At 36.2% G+C, this 25,458-nt stretch overlaps 4 protein-coding genes across 4 annotated transcripts; 2 read left to right on the top strand and 2 right to left on the bottom strand.

The window, feature by feature from the left end:
* Nucleotides 1-5,339: 5,339 nt before the first annotated feature.
* On the top strand, nucleotides 5,340-7,247 carry LOC104706491 (protein STRICTOSIDINE SYNTHASE-LIKE 3). The gene is made up of 3 exons (XM_010422689.3): nucleotides 5,340-6,128; nucleotides 6,234-6,401; nucleotides 6,698-7,247. Exons 1-3 carry the CDS (start codon nucleotides 5,509-5,511, stop codon nucleotides 7,095-7,097), a joined length of 1,188 nt encoding a protein of 395 aa, XP_010420991.2. The 5' UTR covers nucleotides 5,340-5,508; the 3' UTR covers nucleotides 7,098-7,247.
* Nucleotides 7,248-7,489: 242 nt separating this feature from the next.
* On the top strand, nucleotides 7,490-14,724 carry LOC104706490 (replication factor C subunit 1). The gene is made up of 23 exons (XM_010422688.3): nucleotides 7,490-7,701; nucleotides 7,917-7,964; nucleotides 8,063-8,188; nucleotides 8,454-8,921; nucleotides 9,006-9,073; nucleotides 9,154-9,229; nucleotides 9,312-9,373; nucleotides 9,457-9,602; nucleotides 9,776-9,912; nucleotides 9,993-10,181; nucleotides 10,269-10,390; nucleotides 10,472-10,679; nucleotides 11,076-11,129; nucleotides 11,558-11,727; nucleotides 11,909-11,999; nucleotides 12,189-12,358; nucleotides 12,666-12,705; nucleotides 13,011-13,135; nucleotides 13,340-13,412; nucleotides 13,536-13,628; nucleotides 13,717-13,966; nucleotides 14,126-14,182; nucleotides 14,340-14,724. The coding sequence occupies exons 2-23, from the start codon at nucleotides 7,962-7,964 to the stop codon at nucleotides 14,480-14,482; spliced, it is 2,871 nt and encodes a 956-aa protein (XP_010420990.2). The 5' UTR covers nucleotides 7,490-7,701; nucleotides 7,917-7,961; the 3' UTR covers nucleotides 14,483-14,724.
* Nucleotides 14,725-14,965: 241 nt separating this feature from the next.
* On the bottom strand, nucleotides 14,966-18,278 carry LOC104706489 (E3 ubiquitin-protein ligase RHF2A). Its single transcript, XM_010422686.3, has 9 exons — nucleotides 17,872-18,278; nucleotides 17,522-17,659; nucleotides 17,370-17,416; nucleotides 17,000-17,062; nucleotides 16,777-16,885; nucleotides 16,324-16,670; nucleotides 16,128-16,232; nucleotides 15,705-16,048; nucleotides 14,966-15,332 (listed from the first exon to the last, which is right to left on the bottom strand). Exons 1-8 carry the CDS (start codon nucleotides 17,875-17,877, stop codon nucleotides 15,736-15,738), a joined length of 1,128 nt encoding a protein of 375 aa, XP_010420988.1. The 5' UTR covers nucleotides 17,878-18,278; the 3' UTR covers nucleotides 14,966-15,332; nucleotides 15,705-15,735.
* Nucleotides 18,279-20,273: 1,995 nt separating this feature from the next.
* Nucleotides 20,274-23,893, bottom strand: LOC104706488 (outer envelope protein 61). Its single transcript, XM_010422685.3, has 11 exons — nucleotides 23,457-23,893; nucleotides 23,037-23,267; nucleotides 22,821-22,877; nucleotides 22,582-22,710; nucleotides 22,376-22,453; nucleotides 22,189-22,259; nucleotides 22,016-22,065; nucleotides 21,685-21,859; nucleotides 20,982-21,519; nucleotides 20,750-20,893; nucleotides 20,274-20,650 (listed from the first exon to the last, which is right to left on the bottom strand). The coding sequence occupies exons 1-11, from the start codon at nucleotides 23,550-23,552 to the stop codon at nucleotides 20,504-20,506; spliced, it is 1,716 nt and encodes a 571-aa protein (XP_010420987.2). The 5' UTR covers nucleotides 23,553-23,893; the 3' UTR covers nucleotides 20,274-20,503.
* Between the last annotated feature and the right edge of the window lie 1,565 nt (nucleotides 23,894-25,458).

Genomic DNA, 25,458 nt, shown 5'->3' with positions numbered 1-25,458 from the left:
TTTCTATTAGTTTAGAATTTTAATATACATACATTACTCATATATGTATACACTTGGTTTCTTTTGCTAAGTTTAAAATGTTTGATCTCTGTAAATCTAGAAAAATCTTAATGTACTTTTGCTCTTCACAAAGGAAAAAAAAACTTATGTACAAAATAGTAAACTATGGTGAGAGTGAGAAGAAGGTCTACTAAATATGTGAATTCACGTCATTGTATTGATCATTATAATTTGATAAGTTCATCGTCTCCATCAAGAACGTAAGCTGAGTGTTTATCTTTTACTTAACATGAATAATTTACATTATATTTTGCTTACTAAGTTTTGTTGTGACAATCATAATTTCTCATGATGCCTTTGTGGGCAAATAAGGTAATCTGGAAAGAAATTACATGGATGATGATAGTATATAGCCTACAAATTCTGATGAATGACGGGCTTATACAAAATATATTTCACCGATATCACTCGTGGAACTTATGTTGATTTAAAATTTATTTGTTTGATCTTAAAAAAAACTAAACTCACAATTTTTTTTAATTAGATCAAATATTTTAACTTTATTGAATTTTTAGCCAGTCTATAATGCTATTTATTTAGTAATTGTATATGTGTATCAAAGTTGTAAGTTTTTTTTTGTCAACCATTGGACCACAACTCGTCGGCCCAATAGCCAAATCCCTACATTCGTAGGAAGCAAGACTCGATCCTTGGTGTGATGGAGTGTTCTACAATTGGACTTATCAGTGGCCAGTGCACGAAGGTTACTTCACATTTACTTAATTACCTACTTTAATACATCAATACGAATTTCGATACTTTTTTGGTCAACTGAATTCATATTTCTTTTCTTCAATGTTTATTTATGCGAAATACTTATGAAGTTTTTACCATATTATTCAGTGATAGAATAAATAGTAAATAATTTGAATATTGATAATTACAATATTTATGATAATTATTACTAAATTTATTTAAAATAACTAAATATATTTCAATATATATATTAGTTATAAAATGTAGTATAATTTATTATGTTTTACTTAAAAGTAACTAATTATATTTCAATATATATTAGTTATAAAATATTGTATAATTTATTACAATTACCCACACATCGCGTGGGACTTTTTACAGTTTATAATATTTTAAACTATCTATGGAGGTATTTTAAATTTTAAAAATTTGGACGCTTGATAAATCAAGTATCATACAATTATTTGTGTGGGACGTTGTACATACAATTATTTATAAGTATTTTTTTTTCAACTATTTATAAGTATTTTCATATAGAAATTAACATAATTTCAAAAAATATAAAATATTGAGTTGTTTGATCTAGATTGGTCGTTTAAAAATTTAATTAGTGAGATGTTTAATCCATATTTGTTGTTTTAAGTCTTAGATGGACGACTTTAGGAGCTTATAGCTTCTACTTTTATTTAGTATAGATTTACAAAGTTTTTAAAAGGTTTTATAATCCTTATAAATACTTTTTAAAAGGTTTTACAAGGTTTTATAATGTTTATAAAAACTTTTAAAAAGATTTTACAAGGTTTTATAATCTTTATAAATACTTTTTAAAAGATTTTACAAAGTTTTTAAAAGGGTTTACAATCTTTATAAGATCTTTTTAATATATATTACAAGGTTTTTCAAACGTTTTATAATCTTTACGAAAACCTTTTAAAAGATTTTACAAGGTTTTACAATCTCCATAAATACTTTTAAAAAGGTTTTACAAGGCTTTTAAAAGGTTTTACAATCTTTATAAAAATCTTTTAAAACCTTTTAAAACCCTTTAAAAGATTTTACAAGGTTTTCAAAAAACATATTTTGTTTTTACAAGAGTTTCACAATGAAGACGGTAGACATGAATTGCGGATTATGTTTTTACAAGGTTTTACAATCATGTAAAAAATACTTTTCATAAGATTTTTCAAAGGTTTATAATCTTTACAAAAAAACCCTTTTAAACTGAACCAATCTCCAACGGTTTTTATCCATACAACATATTATGCATCTCAAAACATAAAATAAAGTTCCAATGGTAAACTAGGAGTATCACACACATAAATCATCCGTACACACAACATAAAGATAAATCTGATAAATACACGGTAACAATAACATAATTCAGCCGTAGTACAATGACAAATAAGTCACATAATGTTTTGTAAACTGCAAAAAAAGTCACCTGATAATCTCATGAGATTCCAATGTTGTTGTCTGCATGCCATGTCCGTGAAAAAATAAGACCTATAGCGTCAGAGTATGACAGGAGAACCAAAAAATTAATGTGTGTGAGAAACCACTTTGTTCAGAGCCTTTGTCGGCCACTGTGAGCGTATCTTTTTGTTTGTCTAACCACACGTCCAAATCGTGATTTATAGGGTGGTGGGATGGAAGTGTTGGCGGAAGGTTCATCATCTTGAAAAATCAGTTGTTGAAGTTCTTCAACCAATCCGTCTGATTGATAACCTCGATCTTTGTGCAGTGTCTCATCCACATCCAATGCGTCTGCGCTGAGATGGTAGGTTGGAGACTCAACATAGTCACCAATCTCAACTTCATTCATCGTTTGCGTTTGTGTCTGCGTCTCATCCACATCTGTATAATCTGCGTCAGCGTCAGCGTCTGCTTCAGACCGATCATGCACTAAGGCGCTGAGGTGGTGGGTTGGAGCCTCGAGCCTAGGCGAAACGCAAGCCTCGAGCCCAGGCAAAGCATAGTCACCAATTTCAACTTCTTGATCTTCTTGGTGCTGAGAAATGAATTCTTAAGCAAGTGCATAACCTATCTTCCAATATAACTCAGAAACTACGTAATCTCTCTTCAACAAGTGCATAAGTTCATAATCATCTTCTTATTCTTCATTGAAATCACTAGGATCACTGATTACCTTAACATCTTCTTCTTCGCTACTCCAGATTTGAGAATGAGTAAGGTTATTAGTAGATATATACCTCGCACAAACAAGAAAACAATCTCATGCATTACTGGATCGAACAAAAGCATCTTCTAATGTTTCCATAGAAGCCAACATCCATAGATTCAAAGCCATTGGAAACCTTTTAAGATCTAGCATCAAAAGAGATTTAACATTGTTTATAGACTTCACCGAAGATGCGAGATCTTAAAGGGTTTCCAATGGCTTTGCAACTATGGATGTTGGCTACTATGCCAACATTAGAAGATGCTTTTGTTCGATCAGGTAATGCATGAGATTGTTTTCCTATTTGTGCGAGGTATATATCTACTAATCACTCTACTTATTCTCAAATCTGGAGTAATGAAGAACAAGATGTTAAGGTAATCAATGTTCTTATTGATTTCAATGAAGAAGTAGATGATGATGATCTTATGCACTTTTTGAGGAGAGGTTACATAGTTTCTGAGTTAGATTGGAAGAGAGGTTATGCACTTGCACAAGAATTCATTTCTCAGAACCAAGAAGAACAGGAAGTTGAGATTGGTGAATATGCTTCGCCTGAGCTTGAGGCTTGTGTTTCCCATAGGCTCGAGGCTCCAACCCACTGCCTAAGTGCATAATCGGTCAGACACAGCCGCTGACGAATACACAGACTATGCAGATGTGGATGAGACGTAGACGCAGTCGCTGAACGAAGTTGAGGTTGGTGACTATGTAGAGGCTCCAACCAACCATCTTAGCGTAGACGCATTGGATGTGGATGAGACACTAGACGAAGATCGAGGTGATCAATCAGACGGATTGGTTGAAGAACTTCAACAACTGATTTTTCAAGGTGATGAACCTTCTGCCAGCATTTCCATCCCACCACCCTATAAATCGCGATTCGGACGTGTGGTTAGACAAACAAAAATATACTCTCCCAGTGGCCAACAAAGGCTCTGAAAAAGGTGGTTTCTCACACACATTACTTTTTTGGTTCCCCTGTCATACTCTGATGCTATTGGTCTCATTTTTACAGGGACATGGCATGAAGGCAACATCATTGGAAATTCATGAGATTATCAAATGACTTTTTTTGCAGTTTACAAAATATTATATGGCTGATTTATCATTGTACTACAGCTAAATTAATTTTTTGTTACTTTGTATTTATCAGATTTATCTTTTTGTTGTGTGTACGACTGATTTATATGTGTGATACTCCTAGTACGAATATAAAACATACAATTAAAAAAATATATCAAATAATATTAGTAAATACAAAATGTTATATGATAACATAAACTAATATATAATTTTTTAAAACATAAAATAAAATTACATGATATAAAAACACTAATCTTTTGTTGACTTTCAAGTAATTCGCAAACTCTTGTTGAACTGGCCTTTTGACGCACAACGTTAAGTGGCTAAACGGAAAAATTAGACGGGGTTAATTGTCTGTTAACGAGATCCGGTAATAGCAAAACGACGCAGTTTATAACACCCTAAGACCCCCAAATTGAGAAATCGATTCTCATTTTCCTCAAATCACAAACCCTAATCGATTCTCATTTTCCCTAAATTTCAAACCCCAATCAATAATCTCTTTTCTTCTTCGATTTCTCTCTTCTTCTTCGAGTTCAACAGATGAGTTATAGCTCAGAAACATCGGTGGTAGCTTCGTTTGACCGTGAAGTGCCATCGAAGTGTGTTTGTAGAGCAGGTGTACACTCGTGAGCAGACGATTCTCCAGCTTTATCAAGCATATTCTGTTTGGGATGACGCATTGAAAGCTTCTTTGTCGGAGTCATCAGTTGAATTCGAAGAAGATCATCCAATCAAAGAAGAAAAGAGGAATCACAAATTAGGGTTTGTGATTTGGGGATTTTGGGAGGAATTGATAATCGGGTTCGATTTGGGGATGTAATTAAAGAAGAAAACGATATCATTTTACCAACTAACGGATCTCGTTAACGCATAATTAACCCCGTTTAATATCTCTGTCTGGCCAGTTGGCGTTGTGCTTCAAACGGCAAAGTCAACAAGACTTCATGATTTAATTAGAAGTCAAGAAAAGAGTGATGATTTTTTTCAACAAATGAAGACTTGTGATTTAAATCAACGAAAATGCTAACTTGAGGATTTTAGTAACATTTTTCTCAATTTAAATCCCTTAAAAATTTGAAGTTTTTTTAGGGATTGTTGCAGATGCTCTTAGTCTAATTTTTCCTAATAAAAGGTACGATTGTAATGTATCTAAAGCTCTACAAAAAAACTGTAAGTTGGAACAGTAAGCGATTAGAAAATAGTGCAGAGCTTTACACGAAAATTGTATAAAAAAAGCTGAGAATAAATCTTTAATAATTTTTTTTAGTAAACCTTTTGTGATCGGTAAAATTTTAAAACGGTACCACTTGTCTTTGTCTTTGTTTACCATTAAAGCTTTGTAGGCTTGTAGCGTACCACGTACAGTAGTACTGTGAGAGCTCTCTTGGCATTGCTCAACCACCAATGGATCCACCTACCCTTCTTCTTCTTCATCTTTCCCTTTTAAACCCTAAATTTCTCTATACCTCAACAAGGCCACAATCATGGCTATGTTCTTATCTCCTAGAACCATCACTCTTCTCTCTCTCACCCTCTCCCTCGCGCTCTACTGCAGCATCGACCCTTTCGACCACTGCGCCATCTCCGATTTCCCAAATTTCGTCTCTCACGAGGTTATCTCCCCACGTCCCGATGAAGTTCAATGGGAGAGAGATTCACAGAACTCACTTCAGAAATCAAAGATTCTGTTTTTAAACCAAGTACAAGGTCCCGAGAGCGTCGCGTTTGATCCTCTCGGACGTGGTCCGTACACAGGTGTTGCTGACGGTAGGGTTCTATTTTGGAACGGTGACGAATGGATTGATTTCGCTTACACTTCGAGTAATCGATCGGTGATTTGTGATCCGAAGCCTTCTGCTTTGAGTTACTTGAGGAACGAACATATCTGTGGACGTCCTTTGGGTCTTCGTTTCGATAAGAGAAGCGGAGATTTGTACATCGCTGATGCGTATATGGGACTTTTGAAAGTAGGTCCTGAAGGTGGCTTAGCAATGCCGCTTGTAACTGAAGCTGAGGGTGTGCCATTGGGTTTTACTAATGATCTTGACATTGATGATGATGGATCTGTTTACTTTACTGATAGCAGCATCAATTACCAGAGGAGGTCTGTGTTCTCTTGATTTTGAATCTCACTTGTAGAATGTTGCTGATTGTTTTTTTTTTATCTCTGCAAGTTCTGATTTTTTTCCAAGTGTGATTCTCTTTTCAGGAACTTCTTGCAGCTCGTCTTCTCTGGAGACAACAGTGGGAGAGTTCTCAAGTATGATCCAATAGCTAAGAAAGCTGTTGTTCTAGTCCCAAATGTTCAGTTTCCCAATGGTGTGTCTATCAGCAAAGATGGTTCTTTCTTTCTTTTCTGCGAAGGAGATGTTGGAAGGTGAGTGAGTGAGTAGTAGTTCTAGTAGTTCTGTTTCCAATTCTTTGATGTTGTCACCAATGATTGATGATGGGCTTATCCTAAATTAGTTGCCTCACTATTTAGAAATCTTGATGTTTCTTTGAAATCTTGATGTTGAATCAGTTGCTTTACTAGTAGAAAAAAGGAGCAGGGTAGGCCTCACTACTGATTGTTTAATGAGAATTGACAATATCTGTTTGTGTGACATTGAAGCCTCTAAAGACTATCGGAGCCATTACATCTAAGAATCGTCTTTTTGTGTTTATGTAATGCAGACTAAGAAGATACTGGTTAAAAGGGGAGAAAGCTGGAACGACAGATGTGTTTGCGGTATTACCAGGGCATCCTGATAACGTAAGGACAAACCAAAAAGGTGAATTTTGGGTGGCGCTTCATTGCAAGCGCAACTACTACTCATACTTAATGGCAAGATACCCTAAGCTGAGGATGTTCATACTAAGACTCCCAATCACTGCAAGGACACACTACTCGTTCCAGATCGGGTTGCGGCCGCACGGATTGGTGGTTAAGTATAGCCCTGAAGGGAAGCTTATGCAGGTTTTGGAAGATAGTGAAGGGAAGTTTGTGAGATCGGTGAGTGAAGTTGAAGAAAAAGATGGGAAGCTTTGGCTGGGGAGTGTGTTGATGAACTTTGTTGCTGTCTATGACCTCTGATTGCTTTACCTATACGTAAACCACTTCACTGGGTTTCTAGATTTAACAAATTCCCAAAACAGTAGGTGTGTATTTAAAATCAAAGGCAATCACTTAGCACAAACAAAGAAACAAATCAATAAATCCCAAAAGTTATTACGAACCGATAAATTAAAGTGTTAATCTCAGTCCGAACCGAAATGGTAACATCGTAGATGACATTAAATTTTTCAATCAGACTCATTACTCTTCCGTATTACGTAAAACTCAGCTAACAGAAATCAGAAACTGCGATTTCTCTAAATTGCGATACCAAATTAAAATTAACCAAGACGAGTAACTGGTTCGTTCTGCTTTGCACCGGTTCACCGGTTAGGTTAAATCTGTGCTTACCGGTATCAGGTATAATTTTTGGGTTAAATATGTTTTTTAAGAACTTTAAAGTATTTATCACAAGTTTTCGAGAAAACGAGGGATTCAATTAAAAAAGCTTTTCTCCAGAAAACTTCTCTTTTTACAATAGAGGTGTGCTGCCATTAGGAGTAGACACGGCGACCGTTTCTTCTTCATCTTCTTCGCCTAAATCTTGCTTGTAACCGGAAAAATCGCCGGAGGATAAGCAAGGGTTCGGTTTTGTTTCTCTTGTTCTATCCTTCTCTTTTTAGATTTTGTGAAATTGTCATAACCCTAAGAAAATTCAGAAGCCTCTTGCCTCGATAAAATATATATTGCTGGATTCTGTTGATCCCGATTGTTACTAGGGTTTACGCATGCTTTCAAGTTCATCCGATTACGAGTCTTCGTTTATCCCAACTTCTAATTTTTGTGGTTTTGCTGCAGCATTGTACTCTTTGTTTTTTGTAGTCGAAGTCTCGAGACGGGCAAATGGTGAGTTGAAGTTTCGTTTTCTTTCTTTGGTACTAGTTTTAGAGGTATGAAGTATGTAGGACTGATAAAGATAGCATCTATTGTACTTGAATTTGCAGTCGGATATTAGGAAGTGGTTTATGAAAGCCCATGAAAAAGGGAACGGAAGTGCTCCGAAATCGACCTCTTCCAAGACAGGTGCTGTAAAAAGTGCTGCAGAGACTGCACCCATAAAATCAGAGCAGGTGAGTTTAGTATGTGTTGTATCTTAGGGAAACACTGGAGTAGGTATTGCTAGCAGGAAGGAAGTTAGTGGGTTCTTTGTGACATTGGCATTGCATTCTGTGAGGTCGCATGAAACTTGAAACACATATTGTTTGTCTTTACTTTGTTTTCAGAGCCATTGGGAGTGAGTTATAGGCGATTCAAATATGCTAGTTGCTGTTACAGTCATATATCTTTGGTTTGTTTATTGAAATAAGTGTTGTTTCTGTTCATCACTTGGGGCAGCCTAGTGGAGACCTGGAAACTGCTGCTAGAAGAAAAACGAGCAAGTATTTTGGGAAAGATAAAACAATAGTTAAAGATGAGAAAGAGGAGGAAGAATTACCTGCCAAGAGGAAACTTAAGACTGATTCTGATGATTTAAGCAAGCCCCGTCCAAGAAAGGTTACCAAGGTTGATGATGACGATGACGATTTTGATGTACCTATTCCAAGGAAGACTCGTGATAGCACTCCCAGCAAAAAACTAAAGTCGGGGTCAGGTAGAGGAATCGCAACTAAAACTGTTGATAAAGACGAGGATGATGATGGTGAAGATGCCCAAGAAAAGGAGACTCCTCTGAAATCAGGTGGAAGAGGCCGTGGCGGTAGAGCTGCATCAGGGGCCCCAACTGCTGGAAGAGGTAGAGGTGGAGGGCGAGGTGGGTTTATGAATTTTGGTGAAAGGAAAGACCCACCGCATAAAGGAGAAAAGGTCTGCCCCTTATGTGATCAAACCTCTTACCTTATCTTGACTATTACGTGAGGTCGTAATGTATTGACCTGTCTCTGTTTTCAGGAGGTTCCTGAAGGCACCCCTGATTGCTTAGCTGGATCGACATTTGTAATTAGTGGAACACTTGATAGGTATTTCATTTTACGCACTTCATGCCTTTTCCACGTTTGTATTTCATTTTACAGTTTTGTGTACCCTCTTGACATTGCAGTTTAGAAAGAGAAGAAGCAGAAGATCTTATAAAGCGGCATGGTGGTCGTATTACAGGCTCTGTTAGCAAGAAAACGGTCTGCCTCCATACCGTTAATTTTCTTTTTCCCTTTGTTGGATTAAAAGGTAATGGCGTAAAGTTACAATTCTTGTTTTCAGACGTACCTTTTGTGTGATGAAGATATCGGCGGAAGGAAATCTGAAAAAGCTAAAGAGCTGGGGTGTGTGCTCATCAATGTTATTACAATAAACTTTTGAGGTGTTTTTGGTCTTCTAGCATCCTAACTTATAATATTCTGTTCAGCACTAAGTTCCTTACAGAGGATGGCCTATTTGACATGATCCGGTCCTCGAAACCCATAAAAAAGTCTCTGCCTGAAAGGACGAACAAAGGCACTGAAAAAGTCTGTGCACCACCGAAGACAAGCCCTCAGAAAGAAGTGACAAGAGGTATGAATCATACTCTTGTATTGCATGAACTTTGTAGTTTGTGTCTTAAATTTACTTACATGTCTCCAGATATTGCTCTTTTGGCTTCAGTTGTAAACGCTTGAGCCATTTAATCAGTGTCCATTTATTCTCAGTTATCCTTACAATTAATAGTGATGACAAACATATTTTAGGAAAGCCTTTAGCAAAAAGTTCGCCCAACAAGGTTCCCCCAGCGAAAGGAAAAAAGAAAGTTATTGAGACTTCCTTGCCATGGACGGAAAAATACAGACCGAAGGTTCCAAATGAGATTGTTGGGAATCAGTCACTGGTACGTGATTGAAACTATTGTATGTTGCTTTTTTGTTCAATGACATGAAAATGATGGATCCTTTATCAAATCAATTGCAGGTAACTCAGATTCACAACTGGCTGTCCCACTGGCATGATCAATTTGGAGGTACTGGAAGTAAAGGAAAGGGGAAGAAAGTGAATGATGCCGGTGCCAACAAGGCTATACTTTTGAGCGGAACACCTGGTATTGGAAAAACAACATCAGCAAAGTTGGTTAGTCAGATGCTTGGTTTCCAGACAGTTGAGGTTAGCTCATAATTATTTCAATTTCATTGGTTAGTGATACAATATCTTGCACATGCTTGGAAGATGGACTTTTTACTTTCAATGTAGGTTAATGCTAGTGACAGTCGTGGAAAGGCGAACTCGAATATCGCCAAAGGTATTGGTGGTAGTAATGCAAATACGGTGAAGGAACTTGTCAATAACGAAGCCATGGCCGCTAACTTGGATAGGTATGTTGGTGTTATTTTTTTATGGCCCTAGTCCCAGAAGCTTGTATTTTTTCCTGACTTGGTGGAAGATTTGATCTTCAGGTCAAAGCACCCGAAGACTGTTCTAATCATGGATGAAGTAGATGGAATGTCTGCAGGCGACAGGGGAGGTGTTGCCGATCTTATTGCTAGCATTAAAATATCAAAGATTCCTATCATCTGCATTTGCAATGACAAATACAGTCAGAAACTGAAGAGTTTAGTAAACTATTGTCTTCCCCTCAATTTCCGGAAGCCCACGAAACAGCAGGTTGGATTTAGATGATTGTTTTCTTTTGATAGGATTGTGAACAGGATTTCATGCAATGGACCAATGGTTGTCTCTTTGGCATTTTTTCTTTGTACCATTATTAGGCCTTGAGCTCTTCATTATCTTTTTCGATTTTTCCACCATCAGATACTTTTTCGAGCAGTTGACAAGAAGTTACCCATTTATACTTTTAGACGATAGGGGTATTGTGGAAATATATGAAGTTTCACACCTGCTTAATAGTTGACCATTTGCTAAAGGCTTCTATATTCATTAGGAAATAAAAATATACTAATAAGTTTCCGTTGCATTGAGGATCTGAGTGGCCGTATATCCTCTGTTTTATCGTTAGCAATGTCTGTTTATCTTATGAAACCAACTTGTCTTTTGTTACAGATGGGAAAAAGGCTGATGCATATTGCTAAGGCAGAAGGCCTTGAAGTTAATGAAGTAAGATTCTGTAAAGTTTTTTTTTTTTTTTTTCACTAACTTCTATTAGTCAATGCTAGCCAGTTCCATATAACTTTCTTCTTTTTAAGACTATTTTCTTTCCGGAAATCTGGTCCATGTCAGGCCCCTTTTACTAATTAAACAAATGGGAATAGAAGTAGATATGGTATAATGTACTGTGTTATGCAACACTCTTTTCCTTTTAAACCTACCTTTGCATTTCTTGAAATTCCCCTGGGAAAGCGTATGCCAGTTGTAATGGATTAAACACCTAAGAATAGAACTTGAGTCCTGTGTTCTCTGTGTCCACTCTTCCTGTATTCTACTACTTCCTCTTTTTCTGCTTAGTCTCATAAAGCATTTTGGTGGTGGGGCTTATGTGCTATCAGTTTGTCCCCTGAACATCATCTATCTTTCCTTTTTCTCAGATTGCCCTGGAAGAACTCGCTGAGAGAGTGAATGGTGACATACGATTGGCCCTAAATCAGCTCCAATATATGAGCCTGTCCATGTCAGCCATCAAGTACGATGATATCAGGCAGCGCCTGCTAAGCAGTGCTAAGGATGAAGATATTTCCCCTTTCTCAGCTGTTGACAAGTAATGCCTCAAGTCTTTTAGTTTAGTTCATCATTGATGCACATAGTAGTGTATAATATATGCTCTATAAGTGTTTGGCATTGCCAATTTTCTGAAGTTAAGTCATATAGCTGCTGTTATATAAGAAAATTTATTTCCCTTGTTTTGTAGTAAAACTTCGTTATAAATGATTTCTTTCCAGGTTGTTTAGTTATAATGGTGGGAAGCTGAGAATGGATGAACGGATTGACCTGAGCATGAGTGATCCTGATTTGGTTCCTCTAATTATACAGGTCTATTATTATTTTGGATTCTTGTGGGGTTGTTTTGTTATATCTTTTGGAACATTAAATAATTTCCTGGTACCTCTAACATTAGTGATTTCTGAAATTTGTAATCCCACATGAGAACGTATAGAACATTGAGACTTGTACTTCATTTACCGTTAAATTTAAGACTGTATTTTCTTTCCATCTGGGCAGGAAAACTATCTCAATTATAGGCCATCAGGTAAAGATGAGACAAAACGAATGGAGTTACTTGCTCGTGCTGCTGAATCCATTGCGGATGGAGATATTATCAACGTGCAGATTCGAAGATACAGGCAATGGCAACTTTCTCAGTCATGCTGTGTTGCATCTTCTATTCTCCCGTAAGTTGGTTCCACTTCTTGAGAAGAAAATTGATTCTTTTTACCAAAAGTGCTATTTACCCTCCACATGAAGTGTGTGTTGCTGATGTATATGCCATGTCTATTCTCTAGTGTTCTCATTTTTTACTATTCTTTCTACACCTTAAGTTCGTCTTTGATGGAGATCAGGTTGAATAAATCATATGCTGCCATGTATATATGTGTTGTTGTGTCTTTGTATGGATTTCTGTTCTCCGGTGTAGAATTACAGGGAATAATGTGCTTTCCAATACTTGAGAACTGACGTATACTTGTTTTGTTTGAATAGAGCTTCGTTGTTGCATGGATCAAGGGAGGTATTCGAGCAGGTAATGATCTTCAGTAAAGCTCATTTCACGCTATGAATGTGACCTGGAAACTTTAGCTATCATTCAATGCGCCTCTTTTTTCTGATGATGCATTTTTTTCTGCATTAAAGATTTTGAGTATGCAATGCACAACTCATATATTGGCAAATCAGAAAAGTTAGTTCTTTTCTAGGTTGTAAAATTTGAGCATGATTACTATAGCATATACTTATGGTTATGGTATGAGCCTGTTTCTCCGTTTTGTTGCTCTAGAGCTGCCTAAAATGTCATAATTTAGATTAACCATGCATAATTATTCAATGCAGGGTGAGCGTAACTTCAATAGATTTGGTGGGTGGCTTGGCAAGAATTCTACTGCGGGAAAAAATAGACGGTTAATGGAGGATCTGCATGTTCATGTCCTTGCTTCCCGAGAATCCAGCTCTGGAAGGTTGTTTCCACCTGTACAGTTAGCCTTATGGGTTACTTCTTTCTGCTAGTAAATTGTTATCTTATTTAATTGCTACCTTGCTTTTCTTCATATTTCATCCGTCTCTGAAGAGTTAGCTTGGTGTACATACTGCCTGTCCTTTTAACAATATTATGTGATATTTTCTTATTGCAACTTTCTGACAAACGTCAATATTGACCACAGGGAGACTCTTCGTGTTGATTATCTTCCCCTGCTCATGAATCGCTTGACTAGCCCACTTCAGACGCTGCCTAAGGTTTGACGTACTAATATTTGTTTATTGTTCGTAACCTCACTATACTCTTGTTTTATTAAATATAAAAAGATATCTATGTTATCTGTTAATTAAAATCATATTTATGTTAAAATATGTACTTAGGATGAAGCTGTTTCAGAAGTTGTTGATTTCATGAACTCCTACTCTATAAGTCAGGAGGACTTTGATACTATTATGGAGTTGGGAAAATTTAAGGTATACACGATTTCCTTTTTCATGGGATATCACTGCCACAGCTGCGACAATGAATCTTCATTAATGTATTGCAAACTTTACAAATCAGGGGCGTGCAAATCCGATGGAGAGTGTTCCACCTCCAGTTAAAGCAGCTTTGACTAGAAAATATAATGAGTTGAATAAAACCAGAATGGTACGTGTTGCTGACATGGTGCAACTTCCGGGAATGAAAAAGGCCCCTAAGAAGCGAATAGCTGCTATGCTGGAGCCAACTGTTGATAGTTTGGGAGATGAGGATGGCGAGCCGTTAGCAGAAAATGAAGAAGAAAATGCATCAGACGCTGAAGAAGACTCAGGTACTGTGCATTTTTGTGAATGAATTATTTTTGTAGAATCAGGTAACTTGGCCTGTATAACACGAAGAGTCTCCCTTCGGTGTCTAATGGGACTTGGAACTAGACCACATGGAATCCTGACTGGGTTTCTTTGTTTTTTTTGTCTTTCTGCTATTCCAGAAGAAGCAAATGATGGAGAAAAGCTAGAGTCGAATCTAAAAAATCTGAATGCTAGAGGTTGGTCCTGTTATGCCTTATGATAAGTTGTCTTCTCTTTCAAAAAGACAGTCAGTCTAGAACCAAAATTAATATATCTTGGTCGAAGCGACGACTTCTTGGCTAAACTTTACTCCACATCTCTTAACTCTTAACGAACTACAATCGGGTTTTGCAGGGATCCAAGTTGAATTGGATTTGAAGGGAGCTGGGAGCTCTGGTTCAAGAAAAGCAGCTGGTAAAGGCAAAGGCAAAGCAGCAGATGCGTCTGCTGAGAAGAAAGCTACAGGGAGAGGCTCTGGTACCAAGAGAAAGAGATGAGAAGTCAATGGCCTCAGTTTTCAGGCAAAAATTGTTTCCGAGAAGTGTCTATTTCTGGAATGTTCATGTTTGGCATACAAAGGGGTAGATGAATTCGAGGTTTTTAGAGGTTTTTTTCTTTCTCTTTTCATGATTGGTAGATGAATTCATGATGTTTTTAGAGCGGATTTTAGTATTGGTAGTGAACTCTGAATGCGTTTGCTCTTTTGACTAATGATGAAAAACTAGTACGGTTTAGAAAATATGGACAAATAAGCGTAATGGATGAAGATTTTCTGTAGTGGCTTGAATCTGAGAAAATCCATAATTTTCTCTCAAAAGGCAGGTGTATAAAAACTGTTTTGTATGAGATCATAAATCTTACAGTGTCAATAACTAAAACAAAAGCTATCATTAACGCACCGCCATAGTTTTTTTCCAATTATTTTAGTAGCAGAAAATATAAATACACAAGCATTAGAATAGATACATCAAATTGGTGGGTTTGCTTGGCCAAAATTTTGGCGATACATAAGTAATATTGATAAGAAATCCGTAATGTGAACCACAATGTGAATTTACAACAGACAAACCAAATAACCAACCCTCCTGATACATAAGTAAGTCTTCTTTACTCTTTTCTTTTTCTTTTTTAGTTTTTCTTGGGTTTGCTTAAACATACATAACACAGAAGAAGGCATCTCAAAGCATCCTTTTGGTCATAAAATAACCATTCTTTATTTTGAGAAATAGAAAACTCTTTTACATTATCAACAAACCTTCTTCCTAATGCTTCTCCCACGCTTTTGAAACATCTGACTCTGTATATATATATTATCAGAATTTCACAATGGCCATCATCTCCCTGTCTCTGCAAAACACAGACAACAGAACAAGATCTTAGCATTCATTTAGAAACACAGGCTTTAACATGGATGAAGGATCTTGTTGTTCAGTTTTTTGGAAAAATAAAAATAGTAAGATACAACAAATATTTTCAGGTTTGCATAGACCTTAATCATCTACAATATCTCTTTTGCGAGCACATAATGAACTATCAGTATGTAAAAATCACTGATGATGTAGAATTTGAAGATCAAGGGGTGAATAATGCAATTGATAAGACAGGCTAAAGCTTAGTTGATGGTGAAATAAGAACACGAATTCTACAATGACTAACCATTGATGAACAAACACTGGATAAGCTAGCCTGAATCAGTAGAGCAAGGAGTCAAAAATTTACCTTTGCCAACAAGATGCTGGCACTTGCTTATTTAGCTTGAACCAGAACCAGTCGCACATGTATCTTTAACACCTCTTTCATTCATAGAATGTTCACCACCCGCTTCTGATCTATTATGCTCATTGTTTGATTCAGGAGTGTAATTTTCTGAGACATCTGATACAGATGCAGAGCTGGGCCTACTGTTTTCTCTCGTTTCTAGACGTTCCATCATGCGGGACACAGTGGCGATCCCGGCACTGACCTCTCGTTTAACCTCAGAGCCAATATCTGCCATGGACGTGTTGCGAGAAAAAAATCTATCTTTCCAGCTCCTTGTGTTCTTTGATATCGATTCTTTGTATCTACAGTGTGCATCAGAAATCATTTAGAAAATAGTAAAATCGATATAAAGGTCAAAGTTAGCCAGATGAGCCAGGATACCTCGTTGACACAGCGTTTAATCGAGACTTTAGCGATTCCGAAAATGATTGGAGTTCTGATGGTCCAGCTCTATCTTGATCACTTGGGGAAGATTGATTAACAGACCTGTGTATGGTTAGCAAAGGAAGGATCAGATTGGCTGCATATGACTACACCGTAACAAAAGACGACAGAGGATGAGAATTCAGGTGAAGACCTGGTGTTTGAATCAGATGCCGAGGGAGAAACCTGGCGGGGATGAGAAGGTGTTTGTGGCTGATTTGAACCCTCCCCTAAACCATTGTGAGGAGACAGCGGAAGGTTTGTGACTGTGTCACTCTCATCTCTCTGAGATGGAGAAGAAGGCATGGGGGGATGAGGTGCAGGAGAAGAAGCATTAGGATGCGAAGAAAACACCATGAACTGTGGATGGCTTTGACTTGAAGACCTGCTTCTGTGGCCTTCCCTTCTTACCCCATGTCTCGCTCTTCCCATAGCAGCAGCAGCAGCCAAGTGCTGAATGATTCGCTCTTCAATCTCGGCATTATCCACCCCAACTGGGAGCTAAATTAAAAGAGATTTGTACAGAGATAGAGCTCAATCAATTCACTAGGAAAAATGTGTAATAAACTCAAAATGATAAAAAAAAAAAAAAAAAAAAGTCACATACATGTTGTAATTCAAAATCGCCAAGAGTTGGATGACGAAATATGGTGGCATTTCTAGATGGAGTGAAGCGGAAATTCCTCTCCTGTACAACACCCTCAAGCAACTCCTGACTGAAAAACATTATTACATACACACAACTGAAACCTCTATCAAGGATTCCTCATGGTAATGTTACCATTTACCAATTAAAAAAAAAAATCGTAGTACGAGGAGAAAAAATTAACCTAGTGGGGTCTTTGAGACTAAGTGATTGCCAACACATTGGACACTGTGAACTCCTTTGACACCTTTAAATTTGAAATACAAATGTCAGGGACCTGGTAAGCTTGGCACAAAGAAACACGAATACAAAACTTGAAGGTATAGATTATTGAAGGTTCGTCATCTCGAGTTGTAATTAGAATCTCCTAACTTCCCCTTAAATTCCCAAAACCAAGACAAAAAAAAACTCTTTAACCCACATACACCACATAAAGAACAGAGAGGACTTGAAAACCCACACATTCTATAAGAACAACTTCTTTGGAATATTTTATGTTCAATGATAGTATCTCTATTGTGGTAAATGCACAAAGTGTTTAAAGAGCAGCTTACCACTCAAGAATGCATTGAAGATGATACTCATGCTTGCAACTAGTCAACTGCGAAATCAAAAAAAAAAAAAAAACAAAGAATGAATGAATCGATGTATAATTTAAATGGAAAAAGTTTTGGGGGTACATAGTAGTAAGTAGAACATAACATACAGTAGAAGGATCGCTATCACAGAAGGATTCAAGACAAATGCTACAGGCGTCATCACAAGCATCTTGAATCCCACCTTCAACAAAAGCTGCTGCTGAAGTCAGATGCCCCTCCGACGTCGCCGTTTCTCCCGCCGCTCCCTGTAAAAAAAAAATAATCAATCCTCAGATATCAAAACTCCCAAAACCTAAAGACGACAGAATCAACAGACAAAACTTGTTTTAACAATTCAACACGAAAACCCCCAAATACAATTACGCCGAACCAAATCAAAATTATAAGCTCATATCGATCGAATTGAATCCGTGGAGAAATGAAATTCAGAAGAAAAAAAACGAAAACCCTAACTAACCTCCATTTGAAATCGGGATTGAATCGGATGGATGAGCTGAACGGAGAAGGAAGAAAATGAGATAGTAGGGGATTGATCAATCAAAGATTCGATGGAAGAGAAAGGAGAAAAAAAATCTAGGGTTATGAGAGAAAACAAAACCCTAGATTCATGATGATTCGCCGAAGATAACGGGGAGAGGAAGGAGGAAGAAGAAGAAGAAGACAAAGGACAAAAGGAGAAAAGGAACTCTTTCCTCTCTTTTAATTTTCTCTGCGCGTGGGGGGGGGGGGGGGGGGGGGTTTGTGGTCTCTATTGACTCTCTCAAAATTAAAATAAGAATATTTTAATTTTTTTTTTCTATTCTATTTTTAAAAAAGAAAATATATTCCCCATTTTACACTTTAACAAAAAACATTGATTTAGCTGGGTCCCATATTATGACACATGTTTCCTTCTTTTATAGTTTGGGATTTAGTTTTAGTTTTGTAAGATGATTTTTTTTATTGAATTTAGAGAAACTGTTTGATTTGTTACTAAAATTTTATTAGATATTTTAGGATTTTCACTCTATTTGGTCTTCAAATTTAGGTATATTTTCTTATATATTCTATTGTGGTAACTTTTATCAAGTGAGCAAAAAAAAATTGTTTTGTATGACATTTTAGTAAGAAACGAGAAATCTCTTTTATATATTTAAAGATAATCCTTATTTAAGGCGAGCTTATCTTTTACCATTTGATATTCATTGTCAAACTAGTATATTTTCAAATATTACATGCTATCTATTTTGATTATTCTAAATCCAATTGCCAAAAAAAATTGAATATTCTTTAATTTTTCAAAATCTATTATTTCAAAAATTATAATATTCTAACTTACCATTATATACAATCATAAAAAAAAAACCCCCATGTATATATATTCAATGATAAACTAATGGATCTATGATTACATCATTAAACTTATTTATCTAAATTTCATTTTTCTTTATTCTTAACTTATATTTTTAGATCTACTAAAGACCAAAATCATTTTTTTGTGCTCTATATTTTGTTTTATCAAACAAACTCGTTTATTTTCTAAACAACAATGATAACTTATGTTTTGTATCTTCAAATGTAGTACATGAGGATCTTTTTTCAGAACTTCCAATTAAATTTTTGATGTGTTTGGATGCCTGATAAATTTGGAGGTGAAAAAGGGAAAGAGCTACTCAAAGAAGCTGAACGGAGAAGGCATGACGGCGGTGATAGAAAGTATGAAGTCTGATAAAGAGGAAGACAAAGAGGAACACGTCGAATTCGAGATCTCCGACGAAGTTCTTACTGATGATGAAGAAGAAGAAGATGAAGATATAAACAATTTAGTAGATCCAGATCGCGGTTGATGTATATCTATAATTTAGGTAAGTTTTTTTACAGTGAAAAAAAGTTAAACAAAAACAACTGGGTGCATATTGTATCGCAATGTCATATATTGCCCAGAAAAGGTTTTGCATGGAAGATGTTACAGATAACTCTCCATTCAAAATTACTATCATGAATTGCAAATGATGAATTGATATTTATTTTAATTTTATAAGGATATAATAATTTAACCGTAAATGATGAATAAAATGCAGACAAACAAATCATGAATCTCTTCATAACCAAAACGAATGAGTTTTATCTAGTTCTACAAGGTATGAATATCAGCGGCTGATTTCTTCTTAATTAAAATTCAACTTTGTTTGATTTAATTTTTGCCAAACGTTGATGGTAACTGCTGCTATTCATACGTTGTATATCACTAAGACTGCAAATTGATGAATTGATATTTATTTTAATTTTATAAGGATACAATATTAATTTCTAATTAATTTATGAATTGCTTAATTAAATAATACTATAACAGAAAATTAAATGAAACAAAGTTGAATTTTAATTAAGAAGAGTTTATATTATCTTTGACAAAAAGATATTTGTAATTGTAGCATATATGGATCACTTATTGATGGTTTTCAAATGTAATAGAAAAGTATTATACTAATGAATACTTGATGGGGATTCATGTTGAGAAAATAAAAAAAACGAAGCCGCTTGATTTAGAATGTTCAAGGTTATGTTGATTGTTATGGTATCAGTCTTATTGATACCATCGAGATAGATTTAGAGGATACAACTCGATTTAAAGGAAAACAAGAATGTAATTTGACGAGCATATTGATTATACGGTTATTTGTTTCATTATAGCAATTTTGAAACTTAAGGAGAAAGAAAAAACAAGGAAAACAAATTAAGAAACTTTCAATTTGTAATGCCCTATTCATAATTGAATTCCTGAACTCTTAAAACTTATCCATCTCCGACATATAAAAGAAAAAAACTCTCTTGGTTTGTACTTTGTAGGAGAAATAATTATTATGTGTATAAGATAAGGAATATCTAAAAAAAAATGTCGTATTATCTCTAATTAAAACACTACAGAAGGTATAAATAAATTTAGACACAAGTGGGTTAAAAAAGCGACCAACAAAAAAAAACGAGAGTCGGGGGAAAAAAAGAAGATAAAAACCATGTTACAGTTTTACAAACTACAAACCCACCGAAGAAGACTGGTCTGATCTTCACGAAGGAATTAAGTCTTTTAAGATACCGTTGATTCCTTTCCTTTAGTTTCCAATATAGCCGAGCCGATGAAGGACCATTGCTAAGACGAGCATTAATATAGCAAAGATCAATCCGCCTCTTCCAAGCAACCACTTCTTTGCCTTCTTCGCTTGCTCTATCCCGGTTTGAGCCCGATCCGCCCATCGCATCTGCAAACAACATTTTTACACATGAGACAACTATACAATCAACTCCACACTATTCTGTTTTCACATCCTCTTGTGGTTTTTCATAAACCGAATGCATACCATTTTCTCCAAGGCGTCAGGAGAAAGAGAAGCCATGGCTTGCTGAGCTTTTGCAGCATCTTCTTGAGAAAGCTTCATTCCGAATTGTTCGCTCATGCTAGCCATCATCTCCGGATTCATGTTCTTTATCATAGACGTGAACATCTACGAAACACAGAGAATACTATATCAACATCTACAATCACATTATGTTGAGTAAATTGGTCAGATATAAACCGGAAATGACAAAAACCTGTCGCATTGCTGGATCTTTCATTTGGTTTCTCATCTGCTCCTGCAAGTCAGCCGGTGGAGCCGAAGGGATGCTTGATTCGAAACCGCTTCTTGGAGCCACAAAGGAATTACCTGAAGAACTAGACTCACCTACAAAACTACCCATCCCACTCGCTCCTAAACTTTCACGTTGTTCAGATGCTTCTGCATTGCTGTACGATGTTGAAGCTGGAGCTTTTGCTTTCAAAGACGATGCCATGTTGAACATCCTCTCACGCTCTTCTGGTGACATTTTACCCATCATATCAGATGCGAGTTTAAGCATGTCAGGTGTAGGTGCGAACCCGTTTCCTGCAGATGGCCCAGTCGAGGTGAAAGGGTTATCTCCTTTAAACGAAGAGGCTGTTTGAACCATTTTTTGAATCTCTTCAGGTGACATTTTCCCTATCATGCTCGAAGCAGTTTTGAACATGTCTGGTGACATATCTCCAGCTTTGCCTCCGCTCAGAGCAGCAAGTGTATCGGGATCAGTTTTTGAAATGAAGTTCTGGAATGTTCTGCAGGCCATAGAAAGAATAAAAAGAATTACAAAGTCATTCTAATTTTGCCACATGTAGCAGAAAAAGGATGCTTTAGATAATATTTGTCTTCGAGAGCACAAATATTAGGTGTTGAAACAGATGAAACAACACATCAAACACTAGTTTGGAAAGGTTTTGAACCTGATTGCTTCTGGGTTATCTCTGAGAGCCTGCAATCCATCAACGTCAGTCTTTACGCCCTGAGCATGACGACCAACATTGCTTTCTCGTTGTGTCCCAGTAACCTCTTTAGACTGTTTCTTATTGTCTCCGGAAGTAACAGTATTTTCTTCAGTTATGTCTTCAATCACCACACCTAATGAACAAACAACATCACAATTTTTCATTTGTTTTTCCTAATTCATGGACGAAGCATATCAAAAAAAAAATGCAGCAAAGAAACGTCTGGTCTGACATAATTGATAATACACTGCATTATTTCGAACAAATCTTTGAGGGATAAATATAATACCTCTTGATGCATTGCCAGGTCCCTCGACACCCAATCTTTCCTTAACATCTCTGCATCATAAAAGATAAAACTTAAAGTCAAAGTTATTTTTAAAAAGTTGATATCCAAACCTCTAAAATAAGCAGAACTGAAAAGCATGACATTACCAGTAATCAAATTAAAAAAATCCATACCTTAACACATCGGCAATTGTCTCATCTTCAGGGGAAACTTCATTGGCCTTGCTTAGATCGGAGACAGCATCCTGATAGTTTCAGAAAGTCAATGAGTAAACATATATTGAGAAGTTAGTTAAAGTACGCACATATAATATTGACAAGGAATCTCAAGAAACTTCGTATAAGCAACACAAGAACTCACTTCAAGTAGGCCCAGATCTCTGTATGCTTGACCCCTTCTGTATAGGGCTTTGACATTCCTTGCATCATATGCCAAAACCTGAATGCATGTAAGAATGTAAATTTATAGAAGAACACTAAGACAGGATTGATCTTAAAGCCATGTACGACATCACATGTCACACATACAAAAAAAGAAAACAGAACATACACAAGGTGTAGGCATACCTCAGAACCTTCCTTTATGCAATCTTCATGCTGATTCGTCTTCAAATAACATGACATGAGATTGAGAGAACAAGCCAACAAAAGTGCGCCACCTTTAGAAGATGGAATGTCTTTCAGATTGTTCTTCGCCTGTGATATGGTCGAAGAACCATTGTAAGAAAAAGTTACAAATTAAACTCTTCTTGATAAGAGACTGGAACGTCAAGTAGCATGACAAACAATAATGTACGGAGACTTACACGCAAATATTTCTCCGCAGCTTCACTGAAATTTCCTCGGCTATGAAGCTCATTTCCCTGCCAAACGTAGCAGCATATGAGATTAACATCCAAAGCACAACTCAATTGAAAAACTAGGCATCCCCATTCTGTTTCCTTGGTTCCAACAGCTATTCAAACTCGATAAAAAAGGATAAATAAAACCTCCCTAATGAGGAAGGAAATAATAGTACCAACCAGTTTCTTAAGCATCTGAGCAGCATTAATCTGATAAGTAAAGTGAGCATCGGCATGAGCACGCATAGCAGCAATGTCTTCAGGGGAAGCTTTAGCCATCTTCTCACCAATCTCAGCCATATCCTCAGGGCGAGTATGCTTAAGCTGTTCAGCAGCTTGTTTCAAATCCTCAGGCCTCATGTTCTTCATACTCTCAGTTGCCATATTCATCAAATCTGGATTTGACATCATCTGTACCCAAAAAAAAAAAAAAAAAAAAAAAACAGAATGCTACTTTTAAATTGAATCCAATTGTACCAATCATATAAATTATACACTTACACAGACTTGGGAAAGAAGTTTGATCAGAACTAACTTGAATGAATGAATCTATGAAATTGAATTGGGAAATTAAAGAAAGAAAGAAGAAGAAAAAAAAACCTGCTGTTGGATCCTAGCGAAATCAGCAGGAGTCATACGGCTCATCTGATCTTGAGCGAGACGAATCATCTCAGGATCCATCAATCCGTTAAACATCGTTCTTCTAGAAGCTTCGATCGCGAAAATCAGATCGGCAAAACAAACAAAACTTTCAAATCGAAACTCGCCGGAGAAGGAGGATATAACTCGGAATCTGTGATCGAGATTTTTGATAATCGTTAAAAGAGTTTTGAGAATCGGAGGTGAATTGTTTATGCTGCGGAGGCGAATATAATAAAAGAGAGAAATCAAAAAAAATTGGGGAATTTTAATTTAAATCGGCTCTCTCAACCTCCTCAATTGACCGACCGGAATATGCCTGGAGAGGTTTCGAATTGACAATGTTACCCTTGCTCTTTGAAGAGGGCAATGACGTGCCTTTTAGATAAGTTAATTATAGTAATTAATTAGTAGTAGTATATAATAATTATGAGAGCAATATATGCTTATTGTGCATGTCGCCTCTTGTTCCCATGTTGGAAAACTAAAAAAACTAATCTCGTGTTTTCCAATTTTATTTTCTTACACTTAAAATCGAATCTCTCTTGTTAATTAAACTCTTTTATGTGTTTTTTCCTTTGTTAAAAAGAAAAAGTCAAATTACAATATTTCCAATTAACTGTGACACGTGTCATCTTAGAAAATCAGTTAAATAGGCTCAATTTTTTATGTCCGCCGCATAAATCCTTTAGGAAGCATAGGACTTTTGTCTGTCACACAGCAACAATCTCTCTGGACGAGTTTTCATCAACTTATTAAGTTATGGTTAGTGTTCTCTACATATTTTACTCACTTTTCTACATATTTTTATCGACGAATATATCTGTCAAACAAAAAAAGAAGAAAAAAAAAATGTAGGATTTCTCCACCGCAGCATAAATGTTTGAAAGAATGGAAGCGGTGGCCGGTTCACATAGAAGCTATTGGACCACTTTGACTAACAGCTACAATTCTCATATATCTTTCCTCCCGTGTAACCCATTTTTCTTTACCAGAAATTAATTAAATCTGATACAAATATTTAGTACGTACGTAGTCTTATGATAACAGCGAGGAACCATTGAGCAAAGTCACAGTGTCACGACCGAGAGGTATCACCTTTCAGATGTTTGTTTGTTAACTGTTATTTGAACAGTGTAATATACCTCCAAATAACAAGTGTTATAATTAATTAAGTATTTATTTGGTTGTATGAGCACGAAGATATTTGATATCTAATTTTCATAAAATAATAAAATATGAATGAACATATGAATTCAACCTAAAATTAATAGCTACTAATTCAGAAATTGTTATCACGGGAATTTTGTACTGTGAACAGTAATTAAGTGCGATATGGATATATATGAGACAATCTTCCAGCCTCGAACTGTATTGCTATAGCAGAAGCTCTGTACATATATGTTAGGCAACATCCCTCGAAGCTAAGATTACAACATATGCATCTATGTGAATTTATAAAGCAACTTTCCAACATGTTGAGTGGAACCAAAGGACACAAGCCTTTCGTCCCTTTAGAGTATATATACATGTTAGACATCCTTAAAGTATCACTAATTTCCTAACTTTATCCTTAAAAGCTTATATATATATATATATAATGATCATATTGTTGATTCATTGATTGTATGGCTAAGCACATGATAGGATAATGGGGTGAGTTTGTCCTGATATTTTGGAACAATGTACCCTCTATTGTACGATGAAGATAAATGTAAATATCTAGAAAAATATCGTATTTCATTTTTTTACTGTCCACATTTTTTTATAGTTTGCTAAAAAAAAAAAAAGGTTGCTGGAAAAGAAAAGAGTGAAGGATGGTGGAAGGAAACAGAAGGAAGCTTTGATTGTTGTCGGAACGTGGAAAAATCTCACGTGGCAGTTTCACTCTGATTGGTTCCTAAACCACCGGCCCACGTGTCATGACACTTGTCACTGGGACCTCTCTCTCTTTCTCTCTTAC

This window comes from Camelina sativa, chromosome 8 (assembly GCF_030686135.1).
Source record: "Camelina sativa cultivar CO46 ecotype springtype chromosome 8, ASM3068613v1".
Lineage (NCBI taxonomy): Eukaryota > Viridiplantae > Streptophyta > Magnoliopsida > Brassicales > Brassicaceae > Camelina > Camelina sativa.
This window is presented reverse-complemented; position numbering and strand designations above follow the sequence as displayed.

Coding starts and splice junctions, on each gene's coding strand:
- LOC104706491 (XM_010422689.3), top strand. CDS start 5,509: ATGGCTATGTTCTTATCTCCTAGAACCATCACTCTTCTCTCTCTCACC. Junction 6,129..6,233: donor AGCATCAATTACCAGAGGAG/GTCTGTGTTCTC, acceptor TTCTCTTTTCAG/GAACTTCTTGCAGCTCGTCT. Junction 6,402..6,697: donor TGCGAAGGAGATGTTGGAAG/GTGAGTGAGTGA, acceptor TATGTAATGCAG/ACTAAGAAGATACTGGTTAA.
- LOC104706490 (XM_010422688.3), top strand. Junction 11,130..11,557: donor AAGGCCTTGAAGTTAATGAA/GTAAGATTCTGT, acceptor CCTTTTTCTCAG/ATTGCCCTGGAAGAACTCGC. Junction 12,359..12,665: donor GTTGCATCTTCTATTCTCCC/GTAAGTTGGTTC, acceptor TTGTTTGAATAG/AGCTTCGTTGTTGCATGGAT.
- LOC104706489 (XM_010422686.3), bottom strand. Junction 17,063..17,369: donor CTTCAATGCATTCTTGAGTG/GTAAGCTGCTCT, acceptor TCAAATTTAAAG/GTGTCAAAGGAGTTCACAGT. Junction 16,671..16,776: donor GCGATTTTGAATTACAACAT/GTATGTGACTTT, acceptor CTTTTAATTTAG/CTCCCAGTTGGGGTGGATAA.
- LOC104706488 (XM_010422685.3), bottom strand. CDS start 23,552: ATGTTTAACGGATTGATGGATCCTGAGATGATTCGTCTCGCTCAAGAT. Junction 22,260..22,375: donor GAGATCTGGGCCTACTTGAA/GTGAGTTCTTGT, acceptor TGAAACTATCAG/GATGCTGTCTCCGATCTAAG. Junction 21,860..22,015: donor ACCTGGCAATGCATCAAGAG/GTATTATATTTA, acceptor TTTGTTCATTAG/GTGTGGTGATTGAAGACATA.